Source organism: Penicillium antarcticum (genome assembly GCF_028974205.1).
Source record: "Penicillium antarcticum strain IBT 31339 chromosome Unknown utg000009l_segment0_segment0, whole genome shotgun sequence".
NCBI classification, from domain to species: domain Eukaryota; kingdom Fungi; phylum Ascomycota; class Eurotiomycetes; order Eurotiales; family Aspergillaceae; genus Penicillium; species Penicillium antarcticum.
In genome coordinates this window covers 6,033,113-6,057,662 of record NW_026695307.1, presented here as the reverse complement: position 1 = coordinate 6,057,662, position 24,550 = coordinate 6,033,113, and the positions used below count along the sequence as shown (strand labels likewise).

Here is a 24,550-nt window from a genome sequence, read left to right as displayed (position 1 = left end):
TTGTGTTAGACTCGATGTAGGGGAAGGGATCGAAACACGAACTATAGGGTGTGTCACCGATAGCTCAACAACGAACTGGTTTTTGGGTTCGCTGGGGACTGAGAGTAGAATCGGGGACTCAAGAGCGTCTCGAATTGTCAGCTTGTAATAAATTGTATAGAGAGATGGTAAAGTGTACATCAAGAAGTCTATATACCAAGCCCTCGGTCAGCAATAGCTAATAACTCCGTGCCCGAGACTATTCCAGAAGCCGGCAAGACAAATGATCAAAACTAACAATTAAAAACTGAAGATCTAGCTGCTTTCGACACGATTTGACCCTGACTTCGGGCAAAACAGAGACATAGCGCGAGTTGTGGCTTTCGGTGTCGGGGACTATCACGCCCGAAGCACTGAGCCCGGACGCCGAATCGCCGACGTCCGATGGGATCAACAACATCGACTTTCAATACTTCATTCTTGCAGTTGCAATGAAGATCAGGATATGACTGTGAACGGATTACTACTGATTGCTGTAATCATGGCAGGGATCTCTGGCCTAGATCTCGATTGCTCCCCTGGTGTGACTGTGGCTGACTTGCTTCTTAACTCACATCTTGCACTTGCGCCTCATCAAGGTTGAGCCTCCCGCCCAAGGAAATACTTTCAATGAGTGCATCTTCAATTTATATTCAAGATGGCATGCTAAGTCACTGAGCCGAAGTCATGGCTGAGCCTTAGACACCCCTGTCAGCGGCTGTGTATTGATCTCATTGGCGCGACTCTTTAGCTGGGTGGTGGCTTGGCACACTCCTGCGTCGATGCTCAAATGCCCAGCTGAAGCAGTTGGCTTCAACAGGCTTCCGCCTTGTTCGCCATAACTTCCATTTAGTCGGACTTTGCTAACCCCGCGGTTGAATCTTTGCATCAGCCCGAGATGGATGGCGTGAGAACAGCCGCAAATCTAATTGCAGTCATTGATATGACCATTATGGTCACAACGGATTTCTTTGAATAATTCAATGCAGTGAAAAATGCGCTGGCTGATATCAAACACTTGATCGGGGTCATAGAGGGCCTGCAAGCAACTCTCGAGGGTTCCTAGAAATTACTTGAGACTTCAAATGGTGCAAAGCAGAAGACTTCGTGCTCCATGCGGGGAAAGCTAGACGAGTGCTATGCTCAACAGGCAGCGATAGACTCAAAGCTGCAAAGCAAACTACAAAAGGAATAGGAATCCAAAAGTGGAGCATCACGTTTGATGAGTCGGTTTGGCATTCGTACTTTGAAGGGACCATTCGAAAGCAAGGACGTGGAGTCTATCATTACGAACCTCGAACGACATCGAATTACACTGTCGGCAACACTTGCCGTTGACCACACATTAGGCTTCTTATTGAATATGTTTCAGTACTGACATCGTCTATAGCGCGCAGATTCTCGACGTGGCACAAGAGCTTGTTCTTGCAATGCTTCCTGATGTAAAAGATGCTGCATCCTTTTCTCATAAAATTGAGCACGATGCTGGTTGCCACTGCGAAACCCGAATCGCACTCCGTGACGAGATAGTACGGTGGTCAGACGACACAGAAGGGGAAATCATCTTCTGGTTAAATGGAATGGCAGGAACGGGAAAGTCAATAATTTCACGAACCATTGCACAAACCTTTCCGGATAAGGTTATTCTGGGTGCAAAATTCTTTATCAAGAGAGGCGAGAGAGATCGTGGGAATGCCGCTCGACCATTCGCAACTATGGCATGTCAATTGGTTGTCCAAAAAGCTGCACTAGCGCCGAAGATCCAGGATGCAATCTCAAAGGACCCAGAGATTGTCAACAGATCTTTGAAAGACCAAATCGAGCAGCTATTTTTGAATCCCTTAGTTGACTTGGAGTATCACGCAGCAAATATCCGAACTGCTGTGCTTCCTTCGACGAATGCGAACGGTACGATGATTATCCATCTGATGTCACGGGGCACCATTCTCAAGTTAGGACGGCTTAAAGTATTCCTGACCAGCATGCCAGAGCTACCAATTCGTCTTAGCTTCGAATGTTGAAGGAAAATAACAGGGTATAATCCTTCATCAAATTTCAGAGCAGATAGTCAAAAGTGATATCGCTACCTTTTTGGACTACGAGATGAGCAGAATCAGAAACGACCATCACAAGCTATCATAGAGTGATTGACAATTTGCACAAGATTGGCCAGGCTCATCGTTAGTGGAGGATTTGGCACAGATGGCTGTCCCACTCTTCATCTTTGCCGACTTTGAATCAGAATATATCTAATGACTTCGTTACACCTCCAAGCCTAGTACGAGTCTAGTATAACATTTTCTTCTTCTTGTTCTTCTACCCATTCCAATGGACAAACAACAGGTAGATCCTGATGAAAGAGGCTCCAAACCCCCTGAGACTGGTTGCATTAGATGCGAGATCAATTATCATGAAGACCAACATTTTTGTTCAGTATTACATACAACATCAGGTACTAAATACAATCCCATGATCTATAAGATATCCCCAACTACCAAGAACTATTCGCTTTAGCCCCCTGTTGTGAGGCCGATTCATATTCCACAATTACATCGTCCGTCCGATGGATATGACCCATAGAAAAAGTATCCTGCTTCCCAGTTTCATTCGAAGGAAGTATGCTCTCTTGGCTTTCTTTACCCATGACAGTATCAAGGTTGGTAAAGCCGAGTTCATCTTTGCCCATTGCATTTGAATGTTTGTTGCGATTGTAGGAAGAGGGAGGGAAACTGTCGCTACCTTTGTAGCGATCACCCTTTCCTTGGCTATAGGAGCCGAACCCTCGTTTTCCGAGTATGATTTCGAGAAGTGGCTGTAGGGTTGGGATGCAGGACGCTATGACGACGATGTTGGCTTCGACACTAATAGGAGACCGGTACGTTAGAGAAGGTAACAATGAGAATTAGACCGGTACTTACTTGGTCCACATAACTAGGTCGGCAGTTCCATCTGTTCTGAGTTAGTTATCACTTCTTGTGAGGTATCAAAGGAACCTACATGTGTAGTCGGATTTGTCGGCAAGTTCATGAAGCTGGGTGCACTTGATAATTGCCATTGCAGAAGCACTTCATTGCCAGTATGATCAGTCAATGTCCCACGAAACAGATTCAAGAGGTAATAACTTACATTGCACCAAGGCCCAAAGCAGCGCAGAGCGCAGTTCTCTTTCGAAGAGACATTTGAAGTTTCAACAACACGGTCGTGGGGTAGATAGCCAAATACAAATCAACGAATGCCGAGAGAGCTGGATTCAATCAGCATTGAGGATTCCAGAAGGCATCGAAAAAAAACTTACCTCCAGTGAAGAGAGCATAGTTGATGAGAATCCATGTACTCTTGCAGGTGGCTTCACCTTTCGTTATAAGTGATGTTTGCCACAATGCCCTTGGCGGATCGCACATCGTGAACAATATTAGAATGCAAATGACCGAAACGATGGCTGCGCTTCCAACCAACACCCATAGTATAATCTTTTGGACTCGCCCAGGATTCAAGATCCGATTCAACATCGCCGTCACAGCCACCTTGGGGATAGTAAAGGAGAGAATTCCAAACAGAAAGCTGATGCTATTGAGTAGAATAGCCATCTCCAAATCCGTATCGCTCAGGTATTCGGCATGTTGACCATAGCCCACACTTACACCAGCTGTAGTGACACTACAATATGCAAGGCCGAGTAGCTAGCAAAGACTGAAGTCAGAAATTCAATACGGGCGTGAAAAAGGATTGAATAACTTACCATGGAGATCAAAATCAAATAATCATCAATGCCAAAGTTTCGCAGCAACACCATCCGGATGTAAATTCTGGCGGAGACAATGAGGGCCGTCAGCCCAGTCAAAGTCCATAGAACAGCCAGGATCTTGGGGCCTTTGTTATCGTAGCGATTCTCGTCGGTAATTGCCATGTTGTCAAGCTTGATGCAGCAGGACTCTGCGACCAGCCTAAACTTTGTCACAGAACGATTCCAAGGCCCCTGTCAAGGGCCAAGGAACTGAAACCACTGGTCTATTTAAAACCATGCAAGAAACGACCTGTCAAAATTGACATAAGCACCCAGAGATCACACATGAGAGGCGATCCCAATGAAATCCTTCGTGTTTTTAGCGGCGATGATCATCTCGTTTTCGTAAACTGCCGCGCACAGCACCATGCCATTATATCTATATCCACTTTTGGGTCCCGGGATTTTTCCGGGCTTCCTAGCCCGAGGACAGGGGCGTCAAACGTCCTGTTCAATCCTCTCTGCTAGCGGGCATGGCGCTTGATCGTGGCGTCAAGGTCCACGCTCCCCACGGTGATCCCTCCACGTGAGCACGGAGAGCAAAGTAGCTGGTTCATTCCGGACATCGATCATTTCAAATGTGCTAAATCGACATGATTCTGTTCTGAATTTACGAAGAATGAGGATCCAACTATTTAATTCATAGAATCATTGTGTCGGCATAAACTTCAACTAGTTGTTTCACAGGGGAGCGGCCGGATTTAGGCAGATTTGATTTCGGGTCATTTGGCCCCCAAACTATCTGTTTTAAGAAATAGGTGCAGCTGTCAGGTTTGGTTTGTGGGTCCGAAAAAAGCCCTAGACAAAAGTACACAAGCCACCTGTCTGGTAGTCGAGGTGTGGATCAAATTGTTCTCGGGTACTTAAAGGTCTGGGGCGGTAGAGTCACTATTCAGCGTCTTGGGTCTATCCTATGTGCACGAGGCAAATGTATGTTGACAACAAGAGTTGCTCTGTGTCTCGAATGAATGGAGCCACTAACCTGAGCTCGCAGAACACCGAGGTAGCTATTTGGCAATACTATGAATCTTGCGGTAGAGCCCTCAGCGCGGGTAGCATTATCCATTAGACTGTCGTTGTTCATACCCCTGATTCCTTTGCTTAATTCAATCATCAGAAGTCGTTGACCAAAAGTACAGGTGCTGTACTAGTCTGTTTCCATAAAAGTAAAAGACAATGCCGTTGACCTAGAACGTCGCCCCACCTCTTTGGTCTTGGAATGGTCGAAGGATCCGGCTGGGAAATGACCATTGGATGATCATTATCAGAAGAAGTTTAAATTTCCCACCCCGGTAGATGCACGGCCATTACGTGGCTTTCTTTAGAGGATTGAGACAGTGGAGGTGGTTTGGTCATTTATCCAGCCCCTCGGGAATCCTTCACTTTAACCATTCTCTTCTTTTTTCTTTTTGCGCTTGAATTGATACATACACTCTTCAAAATGATGGAAGTTTCTACTCCCCAATTGGACGGGATTCCTCATGTTAATGGGGATATCCACACACACGGCAATGCTCACACTAATGGAGCTTCCAACGGCGATTCCAAGGAAGCATTCGTCGATGGCAACGTGGCGATATCTGCCAACACGCCTGAACTGGTTCCCGGCTTGGTATCCCAAGTTGCTTCCCTTGGCCAGGTTGCCAACTTGCAAGATCACAAGGAACGCTCGGCGCTCTTGGACGCTGCTCGGTCCCTTGTGTATGCCCTGGAGACACCTCGTGAGGCCATGATTAGATACTGCTGGTCCCAGGTAAGCCAATGTTATGTCAAACCATGTAATCGATACCCCTTCAACGGGTGCTGATATTGAATCTGAAGTCAACACTCTATGCCGCTGTCGAAACTGGCGTTGACCTAGGCCTCTTTGCCTTCTTGTCCAAGGACGACAAGCCCAAGTCTGCTGCAGATCTAGCAAAAGCCACGGGTGCTGATCTAGTTCTTCTTGGTAAGTAAAGTCATATCTTCACTACCTGCCGTTTCATATAGATGAATTGACCGTTCTATCAGCACGTATCCTGAAGCACCTCTGTGCAATGGGAGTTATTCTCGAGACAGGTCCCAGCGAGTACCGCCGTACGGGCCTCTCAATCTCACTTGCCATGCAAAGATACAGCGACGCATACCCTTGCATGTAAGTCCTTAATGACTCTTCCACCATAAACGGCATACTCAAAATTAAACAGGACCAACTGTATCACTGCCGGTGTCCTCGCCCTCCCAGCCCAACTCAAGAAAGACAACTACAAAAACCCATCAAACGGCAAGCAATGCGCCTTCCAACGCGGTTTCCAAACAGACCTTCACTTCTTCGAATTCATGAAGGCCAACCCAGAAGCCGCGAGCCAGTTCAATAACCACATGACAGCCTACCACCAAGGCCGTCCTAGCTGGATGGATGTTGGTTTCTACAATGTCGAGAGTCTATTCTCCAATGTCGGCCAGGACGATGTGCTCCTTGTCGATGTTGGCGGTAGCATGGGTCATGACATTTCCGAGTTTAAACGCAAATGGCCTGGTGCCCCTGGCCGCTTGGTGCTTCAGGATCTTCCGGATGTTATTGTTCAGGCCAAAACTATGCAGTTGAGCTCTGCTATTGAGGTTATGGAGCATGACTTCTTTACTGAGCAGCCTATTAAGGGTATGGATTTTCTCTCGAACATTATCATGTTGAGGGTTGATACTGACTGTTCATGTTAGGTGCCCGCGCATACTACATGCACTCTGTCCTGCATGACTGGACCGATGATAAGTGTCGCGAGATTTTGAAGAACCTCGTTGCTGCTATGAAGCCTGGACACAGCAAGGTGTTGATCAATGAGAATGTTATCCCGGATACTAATGCGTACTGGGAGACAACCAGTCTGGATATCATCATGATGGCAGACTTTGCCTCGACGGAGCGCACTGAAGGTCACTGGCACAAGCTTCTCGAGTCTGCTGGATTGAAGATCACTAAGATTTGGACTGCTCAGAGAGGAGTTGAGAGTCTTATTGAGTGTGAATTGGTTTAGGTCATTCACGATGAAAGTTCGTGGGCCTTATTCCGAGCACATTCTGTTATATGTTCTCTACATAGATCTAATTTGAACATAGAATGTCCACATGACTTTTTCACGTCGACTGAAACATAACTTGGGATGTAGATCTACCACCAGAGTTTCAGATATAAGAGATTTCAATTTCCAATCAAACAATGATACATGCGCTTATGTACAACACTAGTCTCAAAATACTTAGTGGATAGACAGCCCCTTAGCCTTCTTCGCCAAAATGTCCTCAACTTCCTTGGCATGCTTGGAGAAGTTATCAACCAAGCTATCCCACATCTTAGGCTCATGCTCGTGCTTCTTCTCGCTGTTCCAAGCATAATCTGTGATTGTGAAAGGGCGGCAAGACTCAAACATGAAGGCGATAGATGCTTCGGAGATTTGCATAACTGGTGGCTGGTTTTCGGTAGCCGCTTTGAATTCTTCGTAGGCGACGCCGTGGGGGACCACTGCCCAGAAATTAGCAGTTAATCTTGATATTTAGGGAAATTTTAGAGTAAACGTACTTCCGCACTCGAAGGATACACTGCCTGGCTTGAAGGCGTCTGAGCGACCACCGTAGTCGCCGTAGATGAGACCCATTAGTTCGGATGCGGCGTTGCGGTGATAGTAGGGGGGCGGTATGTGTCTTTATAATGGTTAGCAAGTACAACACCTCTGATAATATAAATCGACATACGAGATGCAACATCCCAACGAGGTTGGAAAGTAAGGAAATCTGCCAAGGGGGCATTCAGATCGCGAGATTTGGCCGTGAGGACGCAGAAGATAGACGGGTCAATGTGGTCAACCGAAATAGAGCCCACATTGACGAACTTGGTCAGATCATATTTATAGGGAACCTGGAATGAAATTAGCCTTCTGCAAATTACCGCCAAAGAAGTATCACTGACATAGTTTCCATGCCAGGCCACAACATCATAAGGACTATGATTCTGTGTGCTCTTGAAGAACTTTCCACCAAGCTTGTAAATAATCTCCCAAGGCTCCTGAACAATCTCATATCTCGCAACTGGACTCAAAAAGTCCCGTGCGTTAGCAAGACCATTAGCACCAAGCGGGCCAAGCTCAGGAAGCTCAAATGAAGTCCCCCAGACCTCGAGGATATATCCACGCGACGGCCCATCAGGCAGCTGGACACTGAACCGAATACCGCGCTGGATGACGACAAGCTCACCAGGTTGCACGAACAATGGTCCGAATTCAGTCTGGATATCCAGCGCGCCTTGCTGCGGGACAATCAGGAATTCCCCATCCGAGTTAACGAACGCTTTCTTGTTCATGCTCGTGTTGGCTGTGTAGACGTGTGTGGCCAGGCCTTCACGCAGAGTGGGATCCCCTGAGCCAGCGACTGTCTTAAGTCCAGTGACGAAGTCTACTTCTCCACTCTCTGGGATGTCGAAAGGGTGCCAGGCAAGTTGAGTAGGAGAGACGTGAATGCGTGGGTTGAGGGGTAAAAAGTTCGCCTCGGTATCTTTGTTGTCGGGCATTTCGGTCTGCGACACATTGTTAGAGGACAGGCGCGACATATGGATAATAGGGATTCAGGGACATACGAAGCCTTGGTGGGCGACAGCAGGTCGGGCGCGGTATAGCCACGCCTTCTTATTGCAGTGTCGGGGTGCGACAAACGCTGTAGCGGTCATTTGCTCTGCATAGAGGCCGAACCTCACATTGCGAGGACTGTTCTGGCCCTGTGGAATGGTGCCAGGAACTGCTTCGGAGACGAAGCTGTTTCAATGGGTATACATCAGCCAGTTGAATCGCTAGATGTAGGTTTTGGATACATACGCATTGCCGAAGCCGGCTTGATACTGTCCAGCCGTTAGTGAGGTTACACTTATGTATTGTTGAGATGTGAGTAAGATACCTCGTAAGGGTCGTTACGCCTTGTGTTGAAAGAAGGAATGGATCCATCCTTCTGTGTTTCAGCCCAGTGGAAGATCTTCTGGTATTCTTTTGGGTCGGACAAAGAATCTGTTGAAGGCATGATGGTATAAATGCGATATGAATAAGGTTAGAGAGTGAATAACAAGTCTGATTTCTCTGAAAGTAATTCAAATTCGGGAACAGCAAGACTCCTATATACCCCAAAGTAACCAGACCGTCCTGTGGGGTCACCAAGGACACAATAACGAGAACAAGACCTTCCAAGCCCAAAGCACAGAGTACGATTGGATCCGACTATCCGTGGAGAGCCAACGGCAAGGCGCGGATATCGGATACATTGCCACGACGCTGCGTAGCTGATGTCTGGGATGCCTAAAAACGGCGCGTCAATTTATACATCGGCATTGAGAAGGCCATTCGAAATGCCGATGTGGCTGGGCGGTGGAGCAAAATCGCAAGTTGACTGGCGGAGAAGGGCGAAGCAATGACGGAAGTGAATGAGATTCGCAGGCCAAAGCGATGGCTGCGATGACCCCACATGAGTCAGGGCTGAGTAACAGAGCCGATCTGTGGGGTGAAGTTGGCCCATTATCGCGTCGTTTTTACGGTATTCACCTGCTTTTACAACTGCCGATTATACGGTGAACTTCGTTTTATAGTCACCTTAGACAGTCGGCGCAGAAGATAACTGGTAAGAGTGGCACACCAATATCAAAGAAACGGGATATAGCTGAAGTACGTCAAAGTCACCATGCAATTGTATGCCTCTATACTAATTCAACAAACTAATTCGCCCTGCCGTCAATGCGAAAACAATAGGCATATACACACTGGCACCCATCTCCTTCAGCACCTTGCAATGGTCAACTCTGCGTCGAGCAGCAAACTGATCCTCATCAATCTCTTTGCATTCACCAACAGGACCAAAAGCGAATCTCTTATCATCACTCCATGGCCCCTCGCCACTAACAAACTTGATCCAGCGCCGTCTCATCTCTTGTCCAACCGCACTCGCAGCGGGATTGAAAGACAGATTGACCCCATCAAAGAGGAACAGTAAATCCACCGCGTGGTGCGCACGGCTAGAGGGTTGCCAGGGATTCGGCTGATCAACAACATATTTATAGACGCGCTTCTTGGCAGCCTGCAGTTTATCGGCGACTACTTCAACGGGAAGAGTATAGCGAACGTCGTTCACAAGATCCAGGGCCCCAAGCTTAGCAGCAGTTGGGCGATCGGTCACGACGTGATACATCTTGCGAAGCTGAGTTCCCCATTCTTTGTTGCTGTCGAATGCAGCTGTGATTGTTTCTCCGTCCAGGGGTTCGACGCCATTGCGCCAGATAACAGACTGGATCATTCCTTAGCAAGAGTCGTTAGTCGAGCGGACTGGGAGGCCCTTACCTCGTACTCAGTATCGCCAATCATCAGCTGCTCAACTTGCTCCGGTTTGGTTTCCCAACCCGCCAGTTCTGGCTCTTCCTGAATCCACATTGTGTTCACATTGCACTCTTTCAATGCTTGGATCAACACAGGAACAGATGATTGTCGCAGTGACAGCTGTCCAAGCGATCGGACCTTTTCCTCGAGCACCCGTATGATGCCATCTCCCTTTTCCACGGGCAATGGAGAAGAAAGATAAAGAGAGCCAGATGCCAAGACTGCCCGTCTCACTGGTGGACCGGTAATCAAATGAGCGTGCGTATAGACGGCACCAGCACTTTCACCCGACAGAGTGATGTTTTCCTTGGTATTATTAGCATTCCCATCTTGGTAGTAGTGAGGTGAGCAATTTACCGGATCACCGCCGAAGGAACCAATATTCCCTCTCACCCAGTCAATACCCAGACGCTGATCTTTCAAAGCCAAATTCCTCTCTTTCCCATCCCCAAAACTGAAAATGTTCAAACGATAGTTGATAGAAACAAAGATCAATGGCTTTCCTGCCTTGATAGAGTCTGCCACAATCTTCGTCGGATCACAGATCTTTGAAGCAGCAGAACAAAAAGTAACAATCTGCGACCCGCCATGAATCCAAACTAGAACTGGCAGAGGACCAGTATTAGAAGACTTGGGAGGAGCGGTAATTTCCAAGTTCAAACATTCAAACTCGTCCTCGGGCTCTGGGGCAATAGTGAAGTCCTCTGGGATACGGAGAAGATGGCGAACATCCACCTCCATTTGGGGGCACCTCGGTCTAATAAAGAGTTAGCACATGAGTCAATTGTCGGAAGGGTGTTCGGCCTACCCATATTTAGAAGCATCGAAAAGGGCTCCGTTGAAGGTATTCACAGTCTCGGCTTTTTCAAACCGTGCTGGGATAGTAGCATATTTAATACCGAGGAATTGGTGAACAGGAACGTTCTGATCATCTCGTTGAATTCCTTTGAATGTGGCATTCAAGCCTTCGTGTTGAATCTCCGGGGCAGCCATGGTGTAGTATATGGAGTTAGTATGGGTGTAACAGTATGGAGATGGGAGGCAAGCCCTATAGATGTGTAGATAGGGCTCACGGCTAATGTAGACTCGACAATTCCCGAGTCCAAAGTCCAAAATTGTAGTCAGCGATCGGTCATCATGGGGAATGTGGGGGATGTGGGGTTGAGATATAAATGTATGACGGGAATCAACTGAGGTAGTGGAACCGGGGCATTATGATACTAACAGGATGCAGCCGTTCCGTTGTCGACAATGAGAAGGGAGCCCGAATATCCTTTGGTCAATGGGTTGATGTTTTCATATTACGACCATACTGCAGAGCAAAGAATAACTATAGTGAGCAGATATTTGTTCAACTATTCTCAACATCAATTGTTTGAATGCTAGCGATTACCGGGGGCTACCCGGAACCAGATCCTCCTCCAATGGGCTTTGCTATTTGCGCCAGACCTGGGGTACCAAGGCATGATTTTCAAGCGAGAATAGGACAGCGGCGCCCAATACCACTCGTGAACAGGCCGTCCATAAGAGGACCACGTCCAATAGGAGGCGGGAATTCAGCGGGCAGACTGAGTGACCAGGCATAAGACATGCGAGTAGACAGCCAAGTTTTCTATGAGGAGAACACGAAGAAAAACTCATCAATAGAAATAAGCCCATGTGTACTGAGAGAAACAAAGAGACGAGAGATGGTAGAGATCGCTGGTCTGTTTCTGCGCTTATTCAATCAGTCAGCGCCATTTCAATTAAGCAGTGACCTTCAATGTACTTATTTCAGAGGCGAGATTTTACGTTTATTAAATGTATGTACAAAAGTTCGCATACGCTATCCATGCATGTACTTGTCCCAGCTAGGAGGAATCACCTTCGGCAATGGAAGTTTCTTCCGATGACTTAGGCTTCCGCAAAATCCATCCGCCCAAGAATAAAAGCACTGGAAGCGCCGAAACGCCGACACATAGTCCTAAAGCCCAACCCATAGTCCCCCAACCAGCCTCCTGCCGAATAAAGCCAGCGAAGAACGGCCCAATAAGACTTCCAGCCGCGAAGCCCATGTTAGAAAGACCAAAAGCCAGAGCCATTGCCCCACCGCGGCCGAAGATGTCAGGCGTTTCATCTTCCTTTTCTTGCACGGCATAGAAGACCTCAGCCACGATGGGAGGCATGGCGACTGCAAAGCAGAAACCGAGAAGGGCAAGAAGAGCGCACAGCAGAATCTTATGCTGCATGGTGTTATCCGTGACGAGACGCAGGAGTGTCATCACAGGGACTGAGGCAAGGAATACTCCTGCGGTTATATAGCGAGATGCCCGGGGGAATTTGTCAATGACGAGTCCCGTTACAGGGTCTAGAACGTGTGGTACCATCAGTGGGATGAAGATCAGTCCTTGGCCGGTCTGCTCCCAATTGAAAGTTTCTTGCACATATAGTGGGAGAACACTGTCGAAGGAGGTCAGGACAAGGGATATGATGAAGTATCCCCAAAGGGAGACGATAAGACGAGGTGATTTGAGTAGAGTGTTGACACGATGAAGCGCACTCCGCGAAGGAGGCGATTTGGGTGATGTGTCGGTATCAAAAGTGTTGGAGGCTGAAGAACTTGGTTTTCCTTTGGGTCCTTTTTTGGTAGTGGGTTGTCCATTTGCAGACAAGGGTCGTTCATCCGATGCAAGCCATTTGATCGCATGCCGACGCTCAATCAGAATGACCCGGAGGAAGATATCAACACCAATTAGTCCAAAGGCAAGACCAAAAACGGCATAGTATCCCCCATTTTGATACAAGACACCACCAAGCAAAGGCCCGGCCAATGTCCCAACACTAATACCCATAGACACATAACCAATAGCTTGACCAAGATCTTCCTTGCCAACAGTATCAACCATCAGCGCAAGACCAACCGACCAAACGACAGCCGCAGCAGCACCTTGAAACAATCGACCAGCAATCCACAAGCCGATGTTCGTCCCAACACATAACAAAGCCGTGGCAGCGCCCAGGGCCACCAAGCCAATTAATAGTGGCCATCGACGCGACTCGGATCTATCAGCAAGGTACCCAACAATGGGGGAAAAACCGAGCAACGCAGCCGAGTACAGCGCTAGAAGAATAGAAGTCCAGCTTTGGATACTGCCCTCCGACAGCCCCACTCTATCCTGCAGGGCCGTCGGCGTGACAGGGACGATCAGCCCATACATGAAGATATCCGTCGCAGCAGCGAACGAAACCACAAACATGATGAACCATTTTGACGACCGCAGCTCAACGAATTTGGGCCGTGTCGCGCTTTGAGAGGGCCATATGCCCATTGCAAAAAAGATTCGTGAAGATTGGGTGCGGGTCAGTTTACCGCCACATCAGGGACAAAATGCAAGGCGCGTCTAGGAATGCCGGGGATTTATGCAGGAATGTGGAAAGAATGGGAGAAGTGGGTGTGCTAAGCTTGATTTATGGGAAAAATGCTTGATCTTGAAAGCTCAGATACGAAATCTCTTGTTCACGGAGGCATTTCATCTCCGATCGGGGTCCGCGGATCCCGAAGGTGATTAGCGTGAAGATTTGGCGATCGGGGTCCATCATATGCTCTATTGGATACAGTGGATATAGTCAAGCGACAAGAGAATGACAACGTCCACGCGGAACATGGTGTGTATTTCCAACCGAACGGTTCTAATTAGTATCTATACAGCGAATAACAATCTATAAAACACACAACACCACAACACACATATGCAATCAAATCACAGACGAGCCTTAGTCGCCTGCTTCTTCAGCATGGCCTTTAGCATCTCCTTGACCTCTCTGCGCAGGATTTTGCCGCTGGGACTCTTAGGAATCTGCTCAATGACAATAATACCACCACGCAAGCGCTTGTGGTTAGCAACACGCTCGTTCAACCAAGCATGGATGCCATCAACGACAACTTTCTGCTCACGGTCCTTAGCCCTGCGGTTGAGAACAATAAATCCAACCGGCAGCTCAGTGGCACGCTCGTCGACCCACATTCCAACAACGGCCGCATCCTCCACGTCAGGGTGGTCGGTCAGCTTGCCTTCCAACTCACTAGGAATAACCTGCAGACCCTTGTACTTGATCATTTCTTTGATGCGATCGTGGATGGTAACATAGCCCTCGCGGTCGATAGTTCCAATATCACCAGTGCGGAACCATCTCGTTCCATCCTCGTCAATGTGGAACGCGCCCGCTGTGGCCTTTTCGTTGTTGTAGTAGCCCATCACGACGTTCGGGCCTCGGCACCAAATCTCTGCAGGCTGCGTTGACCCGTCTGCGTTGGTGGTGGCATCTTGCATGGTGTCTGCGTCCACAAAGCGGAATTCCATATTTGGCGAGATGTTGCCGACGCCCGTGTGGCGCTTGTCCATACGGTCGTTGGGGAATGTCGACGCCAAGGGCGATGTCTCGGTCAGACCCCATGACTGCGTGCAGAAGACTTCTGTCTTGCTGATCTCTTTGAACTTCGCTTCCAGGGCGGTCGACAGTTCGACTGTGAGGGGGGCAGCGGCAGACATGATGCGTCGCACGCTAGTGAGGTCGTACTTGGACACGCGGTCGTCCTTGACGAGCATCAGAGCGATGGGTGGAACGACGGACAGCTCGAAGGGGCGGTATTTTTCGATGCAGCCGAGGAAGACATCCAGGTCGAACTTGGGCATGACGACGACTGTAGTACCCCAGATCAGACACTGGCAGATGAACAGGTTCAGGCCGTAGATGTGGCTGAAAGGGAGGAAGGCGATGGCGGAGTTGCGCTCGAAGCGCTGGGAGGGGGTTCCCGACTCGAGCATGTGGGCGCGCCATTGTTGCAGGTTGGAGGTCATGTTCTGGTGAGTTGTGATGACTCCCTTTGCTGGGCCGGAGGTGCCAGAGGAAAAGCAGACGAATGTTGGTTGGGTAGCGGCCTCGGAGGATTTGATGGAGAGCAGATCGGCTTCGGCGAAGGTGCTGGCCAGGTGTTCGCAAGTGATATCGCCATTGGCAGGTGTGCCATCTAGCAAGACGATTCGCTCAACGGATGTTCCCTTGGCTGCTTTCGTGGCCGTCTCCAGCAAGGCGGAGTGCACAATGATGAATCGCGCACCACTGGTCTTGAGCTGGGCATTCAGCTCAAGCGGAGTCAATGCTGCGCTGGTAGGAGCGACAATACCCCTTGAGCCAACGACCGCATGGCAAGCGATGGGGTATTCAATGGTGTTGGGACTGAGCAGGGCCACGACATCGTTCGGCTTCAGGCCAAGGCTCTGACGAAGGCCATTGGATAGACAGCGCACGCGCTTGATGACATCGCCGAAAGTATATTGCTTTCCAGAGACTGCGTCGATGTATAATGGCCGGTCGAGAGGTGTGTTTAGAGGGTTGGAGAACAGGTAGGTCACCAGATCGACAGATTCGACGTTGAGGTCCGGATAGGACGAGCGGTAGACCGTTTTCGGCATTTTGCGCGATCTCAAATGAGTGAAGTAATAGATGAAAGTCCAATTGAGGTGATCAACAGGCAATATAAGTAAACATGAAGCTATCAGGGGGCAAGAAAAATCGGCAGCTAGGTCTGACGATCTATTCCGTGACGATCTGTGTCCCGCAATTTATATGCGCGGCAGAGATCTGATTGGCTAAACTCAATCGGCCTCGGTTAGATCACTTTGCAAGGTTTAAATCACCTCGGCCTCGTCGGCCTCATCTTTGCCTTGGGTAGAGATGTTCCAAGGTTACAGGTCGGTTATATCCTACATACATTCGTTGAACTGCCACTTGTTTGGCATACATCTGCCGATTTACCACAACCACTACAAATACACCTAAACCTCACCGCGTCCGGCTCCACATTTCCCGTGACTGGATCGCGGATCTCAGCGCGCCACGGTTCGCCGAATTCCCGCAGTTATTGGTCACTTGTGAACTATCATCCACTTGATTTGTCTCTTTTTGCTCTTTCTGGCATAGACTGCCCCTTTTCCCCTTTTCGTGACCTGTCCACTCGGTATCTTGACCCGCTTTCAGCCTCGGGGCACTTTACAAAACAACAATTTACTGAAAGTAAAATTTGTTCTGACGTCATATTCCATTTCATTGTCCTACCATCACCTAGCGAATAACATTAACCCACTATCTAACCTACCGAATTGTAGAATTGTGTGCCCCCATATGGACAACGCGCACAATGAAATAAAGACAAAGAAACAATGCGAACCATTTGACAGCCATCAAAATCATTCCAGCCCCACAAGCAGAGCTCGGACCTAACCTGGTCAGATCACTCTAAAATTGTCAATGCGTAAACATAATGGCCTTGATCTCATCAAATGCAATGGCATAAGAAGCCGGTAGAAGGAATACCTGAACATCGAACACATGTAAAATGACGACGGTGATCGGCTTGATGAATGTGACGAATAGCACTCCCATCTGCTCAATTAACAACATCCAAGCATCGAATGCGAGTAGACTCTTAGTGCTGAAAAGTACTCCTTTGCGCGCCCAATGAAAGTCAGGGCGGTCGTGGAACATGGTATGCAAGTGTAGGTCGAGCATAAGACGGCCAGCGAGCATCAATGCTAAGAAGGTCCAGGGGGCCATGAAAAGTCTCGGGGCTGTCACTACTTTTCGCGGGCCCCCGTCTGTGCAGGTAGAAGTTTGCACTGCTAGTGTAGCAAACCAAGAAAGACTACCTAGATAGTAGAATATGAGCAGTAAAAAAGCTAGCGGAAGAGCATGGTCATACCTCCCAGGTAATGTGCACCACAGGATTTAGCATCGACCACTTTGTGGGGATTATCGTTGTCAGAAATAGTCCACCTGCTCCATTGATGTGGCGAAGAATACAGTACACCGCTAGGGGCGGTCGAGCTGGCACATTTTGGTGCAGATTTCCTGAAAGGGGCAACCAGAGCTACTAACGCCACGGACTGGCAGCAATCTATGAAGCCTGTCAAGAGCAAGATCGAGGACCCTGTAGAGGACATAACATAAAAACAAAATGGCAGCCGGGTGGGCTCGCGAGTCGTGCTTGCCATTTAGTACGATGGCTGCCGCGGACATGATAAACGCCAGTGCCGTCATGCGTAGACTAAGAAAGTAATGAAATTGGTGAATGGGCGAGCGATGGGCTATTCTGTGAAACCTAGCCATACAACCACAAAAAAAACAACAACAGCAAGAACAGAAACCCTTTAGTAGCAAGCTCCTCAAATCCTCTTGAAAATGCCCCTCTCAAACGCCAACTCCTCAATATCCTTAAGCCAATGTCCACATCGATAAAGCGGTATATCAGGATACAACCGCTTCCCACCAAGTGTAACCTGAGGACGTGGGGGCGGGACAGCTAAGCAACACTCCTCACGGAATTGTCCTAGATCTTCCTCGTTGATCGTGGCGATCCGCTTTTGCGAGTCGAGAACGTATTCTGGTAGCTCCTTTGGGTTGCGGGTTGGTCGGGGTGTGTATTCCATGCCGTTGAGGATTGTTCCTGTAACGTGGTGTAGCCAGCCGCTGTCCGTGGTTGGGTCTGTTTCGATGTAGATTGCTATGTGGTTTCTGATGCCGAGGGTCTCGGTTGTGAAGACGTTAAAGAGCATATTTGCTTTTCTTGGCTGCTGGGATGGTTGTAATGAGGGAGACTGGGATCGATGGGAGATGTGTGTGTTTATTTGAGATCCTAGCGCTTAGGTTGGTCCTGCATGATATAATCCCGAGTCAGCGAAAACATATCCTCACATTCCCAGTACCTTTTATGAACTATGAACTTCTCAAATGCTTGACAAAGTACGTTTTGCCCGTCTTTCCCAAAATATATTGAAGATTATCCCGTACAATTCACAAAATTATAGTTTCTTGGGTATAGTAATGCCATTGTATTGCACAGAGCATGCCCTATCCTCGGATGTTCTATTGCTAAGGCTGGAGAACGCAGTGCGACCATCAAGTAAAATGTAGTACAACTTGAGTTCAAACTTGAATTCACCTTTCTTTGTACCTTGCAGTTTTAATCTTGAGAGAGCCGAGAAATACGTTTGTACGATATAAGCTCTTTTTGATATTGATTCGTGTTGCGGATCTTTGCTTCTGTTACCAAGGATTGGCTGCGTCTTGCCGTGAAAGCTTGACAAGGTTTAGAACATAACTTCTTATCAAGTGAGATTGCAAGATGTACAAAAGTCAAAACGCCTTTAGGCATATTGCCATGTATGCAAGATTTCCGTAGAAAGAGATTCCTCATGTCTCATTTTGGCAGGGAGATTGTCAGTAGCAGTTCAAGATTGGAAGTTCATGTTGTAACCACCGGTCTTGGGGTCTTGAACAAAGTTGAAGTTCTCGGTAGACAGGCCAAATGGCTTCAAGATGCCATTGCCGAGCTTTGAAAAGTTAGCAATTCCCCTGGACTTGAAATCAAGGGTCATTGGTATCGCTATACTCACATCCTTCAGCTTCCCCATCATATCACCCATCTCCTTTTCCCGCGCCTGTTTGATCTGCTCCGGTAACTCCCGCAGAGCGCGCTGTACAATCCGCTTGTCGTCAGCTGGCAGATTATCCATAGCAGAAAGCGTCTGATAATCTTCAGCAGCACCTTGCAAGCTGCCCCAGCCACCGATCTGGGACTTTGCCTTTGCGCGTCGCATAAGGGACTTGGCACCGATCCGCATCACATTGCTTCTCTTCTCGTCCTGGTCTTTCAAATGTTGTAGTTCCTTCTCCTCGGCCTCTTCGTCATCTCCCGATATTTCTACCACGTCATCTGTGTCCTTTCCGTCGGAGTCGGAGGCTGTCTTTCCCGTTGAATCGTCCTTGGTCTGCGCAGTCGGCGGAATGACCTTGTCCAGGCGGTCAATTGAGACAGTTGCCGAGTCTACCGCTGCTTTCCAGTCCTCCAGTTTCAGATAGCAGGCTGCGATATTGCTGTGCAGCACGGCGACATCGTAGTCGAGGTAACTTGGGCATGAGGCGAGCGCTCGGTCATAGCAGGAAATAGCTTGGTCATAGCTTTTCGCGAGGAATAGCTGATTTGCTTCGGTCTTGATTTCTTGGGATTCTTTCAGGAGTTGCTGTTGTGACAATTGCAATTAGTGTGGATCTCCGGTCGTGAAATTCGTCAAACTCACGGCTTCCTCCTCAGCGGGGAAGTGGGCATCATGAAAGACATCCTCATCACCACTGTCATCGGCATCGACCGGGGCACTGCGCTCGGGGTTGGAGTCAGGCATGATGTGAGGAAAAGTTGAGGCTCTCACCGGTTGCTGCCAAGGGCTAATCACGGGACTGATAACGAATTCCCCGCGTCTTATCGCCTGTCAACATCCCACTCGAATTCTCCAGCTTTGAATAAACAGTTTAGCAATGGCTTCAAATAAGTGAGTGACCTCCCGTGCACATGTGTGCTATCAATTGACATAGCAAACAGCCTTCCCCGCATCCGAGCATGTCTCTTCGACATGGACGGCCTCTTGATTGACTCAGAGGACCTGTACACCGTAATCACGAACGAGATCCTCCAGAAGTACGGCAGGCCATTGCTGCCCTGGTCTATCAAGGCCCAGATGCAGGGTCGTCCTGCGCCCGAGGTCTGTCTAATTTGCCTACCAATATATACACCGGTACTAAGACCACCAACAGGCCGGCAAGATCTTCCACGACTTCGCCAAACTCCCCATCTCAGAGGAGCAACTGAATGAAGAGCGCTCTGCCCTGCAGCGGAAATACTTCCCCAGATCGCAGCCTCTGCCAGGTGTACGCACGCTTCTCAACAACCTAGCCTCAACAAAGTCAACCTCTGAACCAGTGTACATCGCACTGGCAACATCATCCCACAGCGGCAATTATAAACTGAAAACCGACCACCAAACCGACCTAATGTCCGTCTTCCCAGATGCAAACAAGGTTCTCGGCGATGACCCGCGCATCGGCAATGGCCGTGGCAAGCCCCTGCCTGATATCTACCTGCTTGCGTTGGAGACTATCAACGCCGAACTGCGTCAGCAGGGTAAGATTGAGATCAAGCCAGAGGAGTGTCTCGTTTTTGAAGATGCCGTTCCGGGCGTTGAGGCTGGTCGTCGGGCTGGTATGCAGGTTGTCTGGTGTCCCCACCCTGGTCTCCTGGGTGCGTTCAAGGGTCGTGAGGAGGAGGTTCTTGCTGGTGCGACTGGCTCCCATAAGGAGGCGGACAAGTTTGATGCTGAGAAGGAGGCTGAGCAACTTCAGGCTTGGCGTTTGCAAGGTGCTGGAAAGCCTGGGACTATTGGGGATGGGTTTGGTCAGTTGTATGCGACGCTGGAGGATTTCCCGTATGAGAAGTATGGGATTCGGATTCCTTGAGTGCTTATGAAGATGTTGGTTTAGATGTTCAAATCAAGATTATTTAGATTATATTTATTTATTGACTCGGAAATATTTGAAACGACAAGACATTCTCACAGCTCAATGGCTACATTCAGTTTCTTCCCACTTTGCTGCTTATTGGAATATTTCAGGGCCTTCAATAGATCTCAGAGGAGCCCAGCTCCATATTCAAAAGTCCATGTCTATTCTTACTAGCTAGGCCTCATGGCTCTCGTCTTGATAACTAGGTTCTCGCTCCTCGGGATACTCCCTATTGTCCAATTCATGATGAATCTCAGAATCCGGGTTTAAGAACGGCATGGACCAAATCTTGAGGCTATTGTCAACCCTCCGAGCTTCCGTAACCAGACTATCTTCACCTTCGGACGAATCATCAGACGAATCATCCTGATCATAATGCCGTTGCCCAGAACAAGTGGCAACAACACTACCCATAGGGTGAAGAACAGCACTGGTCACAGCATCTATAAAACATCAGCATGAAACAACAATCTCAAGAACGCAAAAGAACATACCATCATGAACCCTAAACTCCCAATCAGGATCCTTCCCCCCAGCCGAGAAGATAGGATCCCTCCAAACCCTCATAAGCCCATCCGTTCCCCCTGCCCAGACCTCATGAGAACCATCAGGACCAGAAGGAACAACGTCAATCTTCAAGCGCTGGTTCGTGAGTGCCTTACGGCCACGCAGATGACCAAGCATCTGACCCAGAACCCGAATATCATAAACAAGCACACCATCACTCTTGCGCTCAGCGATATACAAATACCGACCACAAGGACTCCAAACAAGTTGCGTAATACCTCTCCCACCAATATCACGATTCGCATCTGTTTTCGCGATACTGAATGTCCCCAGCGATTCACCAGAGCCATTCGAGCTGTAAAGCCCGATATTTCTGGTAAAAGTACCCGCAGCGAGGACACCATCTCCACTGGGATTAAGCGCCAACGCTGAAACAATGCCCTTCATACCGACGCCGCCACCGACGATTTGCTTGCGTTTGCTGGGTATTGTTGGGATTGATGTGATGGGGCCTTGGTTTCCTGGTCTTGATATGTCGAAGAGGGATATTAGACTGTCTGAGCCTGTGAGAAATTGGGTTCCGCCTAGGGTTGATGGGTAGATCATTGAGTGGGGGGTTATGTATGCTTCTGTCATTGGGTTTATCAATGAGTAGCTTGCCATGTTTGTTGGTGCTAGGGCTGATGAGAGGCGGATTGGATGGTCGCGGACTGAGGATAGGTATAGGGTTGTTGAGGGGTCTGATAGGTTGTAGAATGGGTAGATAGCTGTGGAGTAGGTTGGTTCTGCTGAAGGGAGGGTTGAGTAAGGTGATAGGCTATGAAGTTGTTTTGTTTCTAATAGGTCTGGTGGTCTGTTGCTTTGTTAGTCGTTTGGTCGAGGCGAGGATGGTATGTAGGCTCACAGGACGTATGTTCTGATACAGTGGTCTGCTGAGTCTGTCAACAATGTGGTGCCATCCGGCGTCCTATTTGAACATGAGTGTCAGTCCTGACATATTTATACAACTTAGCTTGGTGCTTACCATTCTGCGCTTTTGAAAAAGTTGCGGGAAGGACACAAGCTAGGTAGCTTATTGTCTTCGTCATGCTCACTTTTTATCGAAATAGATGAACCCCGGGAAAATCGTGGGGAAGAGCCTGGGGATAGCTCTTTCTCAAGTTGAGGCTCTGTCGATGCTACGCAGACTGGCGTCCACGGGTTGGCATCTTGGCTGACCATGGCGAGTAGCCCCTTCAAAAGGTGAATACACTCTCAAGTATTCTTCTCAGTGATTTTTTGGAAGTTTCAAGCTCAACGATACATGTAAATTGTGTCTTTGTTCTCCGCACGAGATATCAGAGCAAGTACGCCAGGCCAGATTTGGATCTGGTCGACACCGGAACTTCTATAATTACGAGATCACATTCGAGCACTGTGTTGCAAGCCAATAGCAGAAATAACCAGAATGTCGTCTCCCATACGAATTGATCATTGATGCCGCGGTGACTTATATGCCCGGACCGGAAAAACCGTATGCCGAGAAGCTTCCCGCAAATCGCGACAATTGCGACGCAAAGTATTGACAGCTATTGTCTATTGTTATTGCCACCCATTCAAGATGTTTGCCCCAAAGACATCCGCACCTGCTTCAGGCGGCCTGTCCATAAGTACTGGCGGCACCAGTTCCTTATTGTACGTGCACCCAAATTTCTTTCGCTGACCGCATGCTGGGCAACGTATCAGACTGGATGCCAACCCCTTGCTCTGATCCATTCGATCGATTGTCATTCCATCTCTCCCAGCGACTAGTCGCGTCTCCTAGCTCGCTACAGCGGAGCCAATTTTTGATCTCACCGAAAAAAAAAAAGCTAACCGCAAATCTCCTCAGCGGCAATACACAAAGCACAACCACGCCTGCTTCTGGCACGACAAATACCACCGGCGGTCTCTTCGTAAATACCTCGACGACGCCAAAGCCCGCTGGCAGCATGTTCGGAGCTGCGGCCTCTCAGGCTGCGCAGAACGCTGGTGCCCCTGCGCCTAGCGGTGGTCTTTTCGGAAACACAGCTACCACGCAGCCTGCGTCAGGCGGGTTGTTTGGTGGAACTCTTGGAGCGGGCGCTGGCGCTGGCACCAACACGACTCAGAGCGGAACTGGGTCTAGTCTTTTCGGGAGCAGCGTCACTGCTGGTGGTAACACGAACTCCACTCTTCAGACTGGCAAGTCGCCGTTCGGTGGTGGACTCGGTGGTGGACTCGGTGGCGGTGGCCTAGGTGGTGGACTTGGACTCGGTGGCGGACTGGGTGGCTCAACGCTGTAAGTGGAAGATGTGTTTGGTCTGTTGAGCTCATTCTAACGAGGTGCAGTGGTGGTACTCAAAACAACCAACAGCAATCCCAAAAACCCAGTCTCTCGGTCTTCAATACTGGCACAACACAGGGAACGCAGCCTTTACAGCAAAACAACAACACGGTTGTCCAAGGCGTCAAGGTCGACCTTACCAACCTGCTACCCACTACGAAGTTCGAGAGCTGCGCCGATGAGATTCGCTCCGAGATCGAGGCAATCGACAACCACATTCTTACTCAGATAAAGTACTGTAACGAGGTCTCGGATCTGCTCCCTACGATTGAAAACCAGGGCTCTCTTATCCCCAACGATGTTGAATTTGTGCAAGGAAAATTAGAAACGATGCAAAACGCACTGGAAAACGACGCCCGTGACATTGACGGACTCCGCAGTCTTGTTTCTCGCGATGCGGCCGAGGCACAGGTTGCATTCCGGGCTATCGACACACTGAAGCTGCCCCTGCAATACCAGTCGAACGGCGGTGGATGGTGGTCAGTACAGGACCAAAAAGCGCCTGAGATCCGCTCCACTCGCAAGAACACCCTCGCCCTTCCCGACGACGTGGAGGGAGACCCGTCCGCAACTACGGTCAACGGCGTCCCCGTCAACCTGGTCGACTACTTCTCACACCGCTCGGATGAAATGGGAGCCGTGCTGTCCCGGTACACCGGAAACCTCAAGGAAATCGAAGACCACCTCCACGGCGTCGAGGCCACCCTCAACCGCCAGATCAACGACTTTGTCAGCTCCAAGTCTCGCGACGGACCCGGCTCTACAGTGCCCAAGTCCACAGTGTATGAGCTCGCAGCAGTCCTCGGGGATGTCGAGGCCGGTATCATGGGCGTCGCAGGTCGTCTCAGTACAGTTTCGGAACAGGTGCAGGACATTTCAATGGGGACACTCGGAGATGGCCGACTCAACCTGTGATGATTGGAGCATAGCGTTTGATTTGTACACTAATGGCAGCTGGTTATCAGCATGGGAAACATGACAATCTTGACATCTGAAACGGTATCTACTGGAGTGGAGTGTAGGGAATAGAGTAAGCCGGAGTCCGAGAATAGTCCGGGTTTGTTATCGATCTCCGGCTGCGTACTCCTGCATGATCTGATAATTTCATGCGACTTGCCGAGATCATTCCACTCAAATTCTTCCTTG

The 24,550-nt window shown here is 49.0% G+C and overlaps 13 protein-coding genes across 13 annotated transcripts; 4 read left to right on the top strand and 9 right to left on the bottom strand.

Moving 5' to 3' along the window:
- Positions 1–1,240: 1,240 nt before the first annotated feature.
- N7508_010637 (Vegetative incompatibility protein HET-E-1) lies at positions 1,241–2,039 on the top strand (the record flags this gene model as incomplete). Its single annotated transcript, XM_058468697.1, has 2 exons — positions 1,241–1,335; positions 1,409–2,039. The coding sequence occupies 2 exons, from the start codon at positions 1,241–1,243 to the stop codon at positions 2,037–2,039; spliced, it is 726 nt and encodes a 241-aa protein (XP_058316543.1).
- A 470-nt stretch (positions 2,040–2,509) lies between these two features.
- On the bottom strand, positions 2,510–3,925 carry N7508_010636 (uncharacterized protein; the record flags this gene model as incomplete). The annotated part of the gene is made up of 6 exons (XM_058468696.1): positions 2,510–2,879; positions 2,937–2,967; positions 3,016–3,083; positions 3,145–3,262; positions 3,314–3,698; positions 3,758–3,925. 6 exons carry the CDS (start codon positions 3,923–3,925, stop codon positions 2,510–2,512), a joined length of 1,140 nt encoding a protein of 379 aa, XP_058316542.1.
- Positions 3,926–5,243: 1,318 nt separating this feature from the next.
- Positions 5,244–6,816, top strand: N7508_010635 (uncharacterized protein; the record flags this gene model as incomplete). The annotated part of the gene is made up of 5 exons (XM_058468695.1): positions 5,244–5,555; positions 5,624–5,750; positions 5,813–5,936; positions 5,989–6,443; positions 6,503–6,816. 5 exons carry the CDS (start codon positions 5,244–5,246, stop codon positions 6,814–6,816), a joined length of 1,332 nt encoding a protein of 443 aa, XP_058316541.1.
- A 222-nt stretch (positions 6,817–7,038) lies between these two features.
- N7508_010634 (putative homogentisate 1,2-dioxygenase) lies at positions 7,039–8,842 on the bottom strand (the record flags this gene model as incomplete). The annotated part of the gene is made up of 7 exons (XM_058468694.1): positions 7,039–7,301; positions 7,359–7,480; positions 7,528–7,694; positions 7,746–8,348; positions 8,409–8,583; positions 8,644–8,666; positions 8,723–8,842. 7 exons carry the CDS (start codon positions 8,840–8,842, stop codon positions 7,039–7,041), a joined length of 1,473 nt encoding a protein of 490 aa, XP_058316540.1.
- Positions 8,843–9,514: 672 nt separating this feature from the next.
- Positions 9,515–11,175, bottom strand: N7508_010633 (uncharacterized protein; the record flags this gene model as incomplete). Its single annotated transcript, XM_058468693.1, has 3 exons — positions 9,515–10,093; positions 10,147–10,939; positions 10,991–11,175. 3 exons carry the CDS (start codon positions 11,173–11,175, stop codon positions 9,515–9,517), a joined length of 1,557 nt encoding a protein of 518 aa, XP_058316539.1.
- Positions 11,176–12,032: 857 nt separating this feature from the next.
- Positions 12,033–13,490, bottom strand: N7508_010632 (MFS transporter; the record flags this gene model as incomplete). The annotated part of the gene is made up of 1 exon (XM_058468692.1): positions 12,033–13,490. The coding sequence occupies one exon, from the start codon at positions 13,488–13,490 to the stop codon at positions 12,033–12,035; it is 1,458 nt and encodes a 485-aa protein (XP_058316538.1).
- Positions 13,491–13,922: 432 nt separating this feature from the next.
- On the bottom strand, positions 13,923–15,635 carry N7508_010631 (acyl--CoA ligase; the record flags this gene model as incomplete). Its single annotated transcript, XM_058468691.1, has 1 exon — positions 13,923–15,635. One exon carries the CDS (start codon positions 15,633–15,635, stop codon positions 13,923–13,925), a length of 1,713 nt encoding a protein of 570 aa, XP_058316537.1.
- An 832-nt stretch (positions 15,636–16,467) lies between these two features.
- Positions 16,468–16,776, bottom strand: N7508_010630 (uncharacterized protein; the record flags this gene model as incomplete). The annotated part of the gene is made up of 1 exon (XM_058468690.1): positions 16,468–16,776. The coding sequence occupies one exon, from the start codon at positions 16,774–16,776 to the stop codon at positions 16,468–16,470; it is 309 nt and encodes a 102-aa protein (XP_058316536.1).
- Positions 16,777–17,384: 608 nt separating this feature from the next.
- Positions 17,385–17,774, bottom strand: N7508_010629 (uncharacterized protein; the record flags this gene model as incomplete). The annotated part of the gene is made up of 1 exon (XM_058468689.1): positions 17,385–17,774. The coding sequence occupies one exon, from the start codon at positions 17,772–17,774 to the stop codon at positions 17,385–17,387; it is 390 nt and encodes a 129-aa protein (XP_058316535.1).
- A 675-nt stretch (positions 17,775–18,449) lies between these two features.
- N7508_010628 (uncharacterized protein) lies at positions 18,450–19,400 on the bottom strand (the record flags this gene model as incomplete). The annotated part of the gene is made up of 3 exons (XM_058468688.1): positions 18,450–18,551; positions 18,615–19,241; positions 19,299–19,400. 3 exons carry the CDS (start codon positions 19,398–19,400, stop codon positions 18,450–18,452), a joined length of 831 nt encoding a protein of 276 aa, XP_058316534.1.
- Positions 19,401–19,533: 133 nt separating this feature from the next.
- On the top strand, positions 19,534–20,508 carry N7508_010627 (haloacid dehalogenase superfamily protein; the record flags this gene model as incomplete). Its single annotated transcript, XM_058468687.1, has 3 exons — positions 19,534–19,547; positions 19,598–19,757; positions 19,810–20,508. 3 exons carry the CDS (start codon positions 19,534–19,536, stop codon positions 20,506–20,508), a joined length of 873 nt encoding a protein of 290 aa, XP_058316533.1.
- Positions 20,509–20,727: 219 nt separating this feature from the next.
- On the bottom strand, positions 20,728–22,281 carry N7508_010626 (uncharacterized protein; the record flags this gene model as incomplete). Its single annotated transcript, XM_058468686.1, has 4 exons — positions 20,728–20,996; positions 21,048–21,913; positions 21,965–22,027; positions 22,085–22,281. 4 exons carry the CDS (start codon positions 22,279–22,281, stop codon positions 20,728–20,730), a joined length of 1,395 nt encoding a protein of 464 aa, XP_058316532.1.
- Positions 22,282–22,660: 379 nt separating this feature from the next.
- Positions 22,661–24,319, top strand: N7508_010625 (nucleoporin FG repeat-containing protein; the record flags this gene model as incomplete). The annotated part of the gene is made up of 3 exons (XM_058468685.1): positions 22,661–22,734; positions 22,931–23,359; positions 23,410–24,319. The coding sequence occupies 3 exons, from the start codon at positions 22,661–22,663 to the stop codon at positions 24,317–24,319; spliced, it is 1,413 nt and encodes a 470-aa protein (XP_058316531.1).
- Positions 24,320–24,550: the final 231 nt, after the last annotated feature.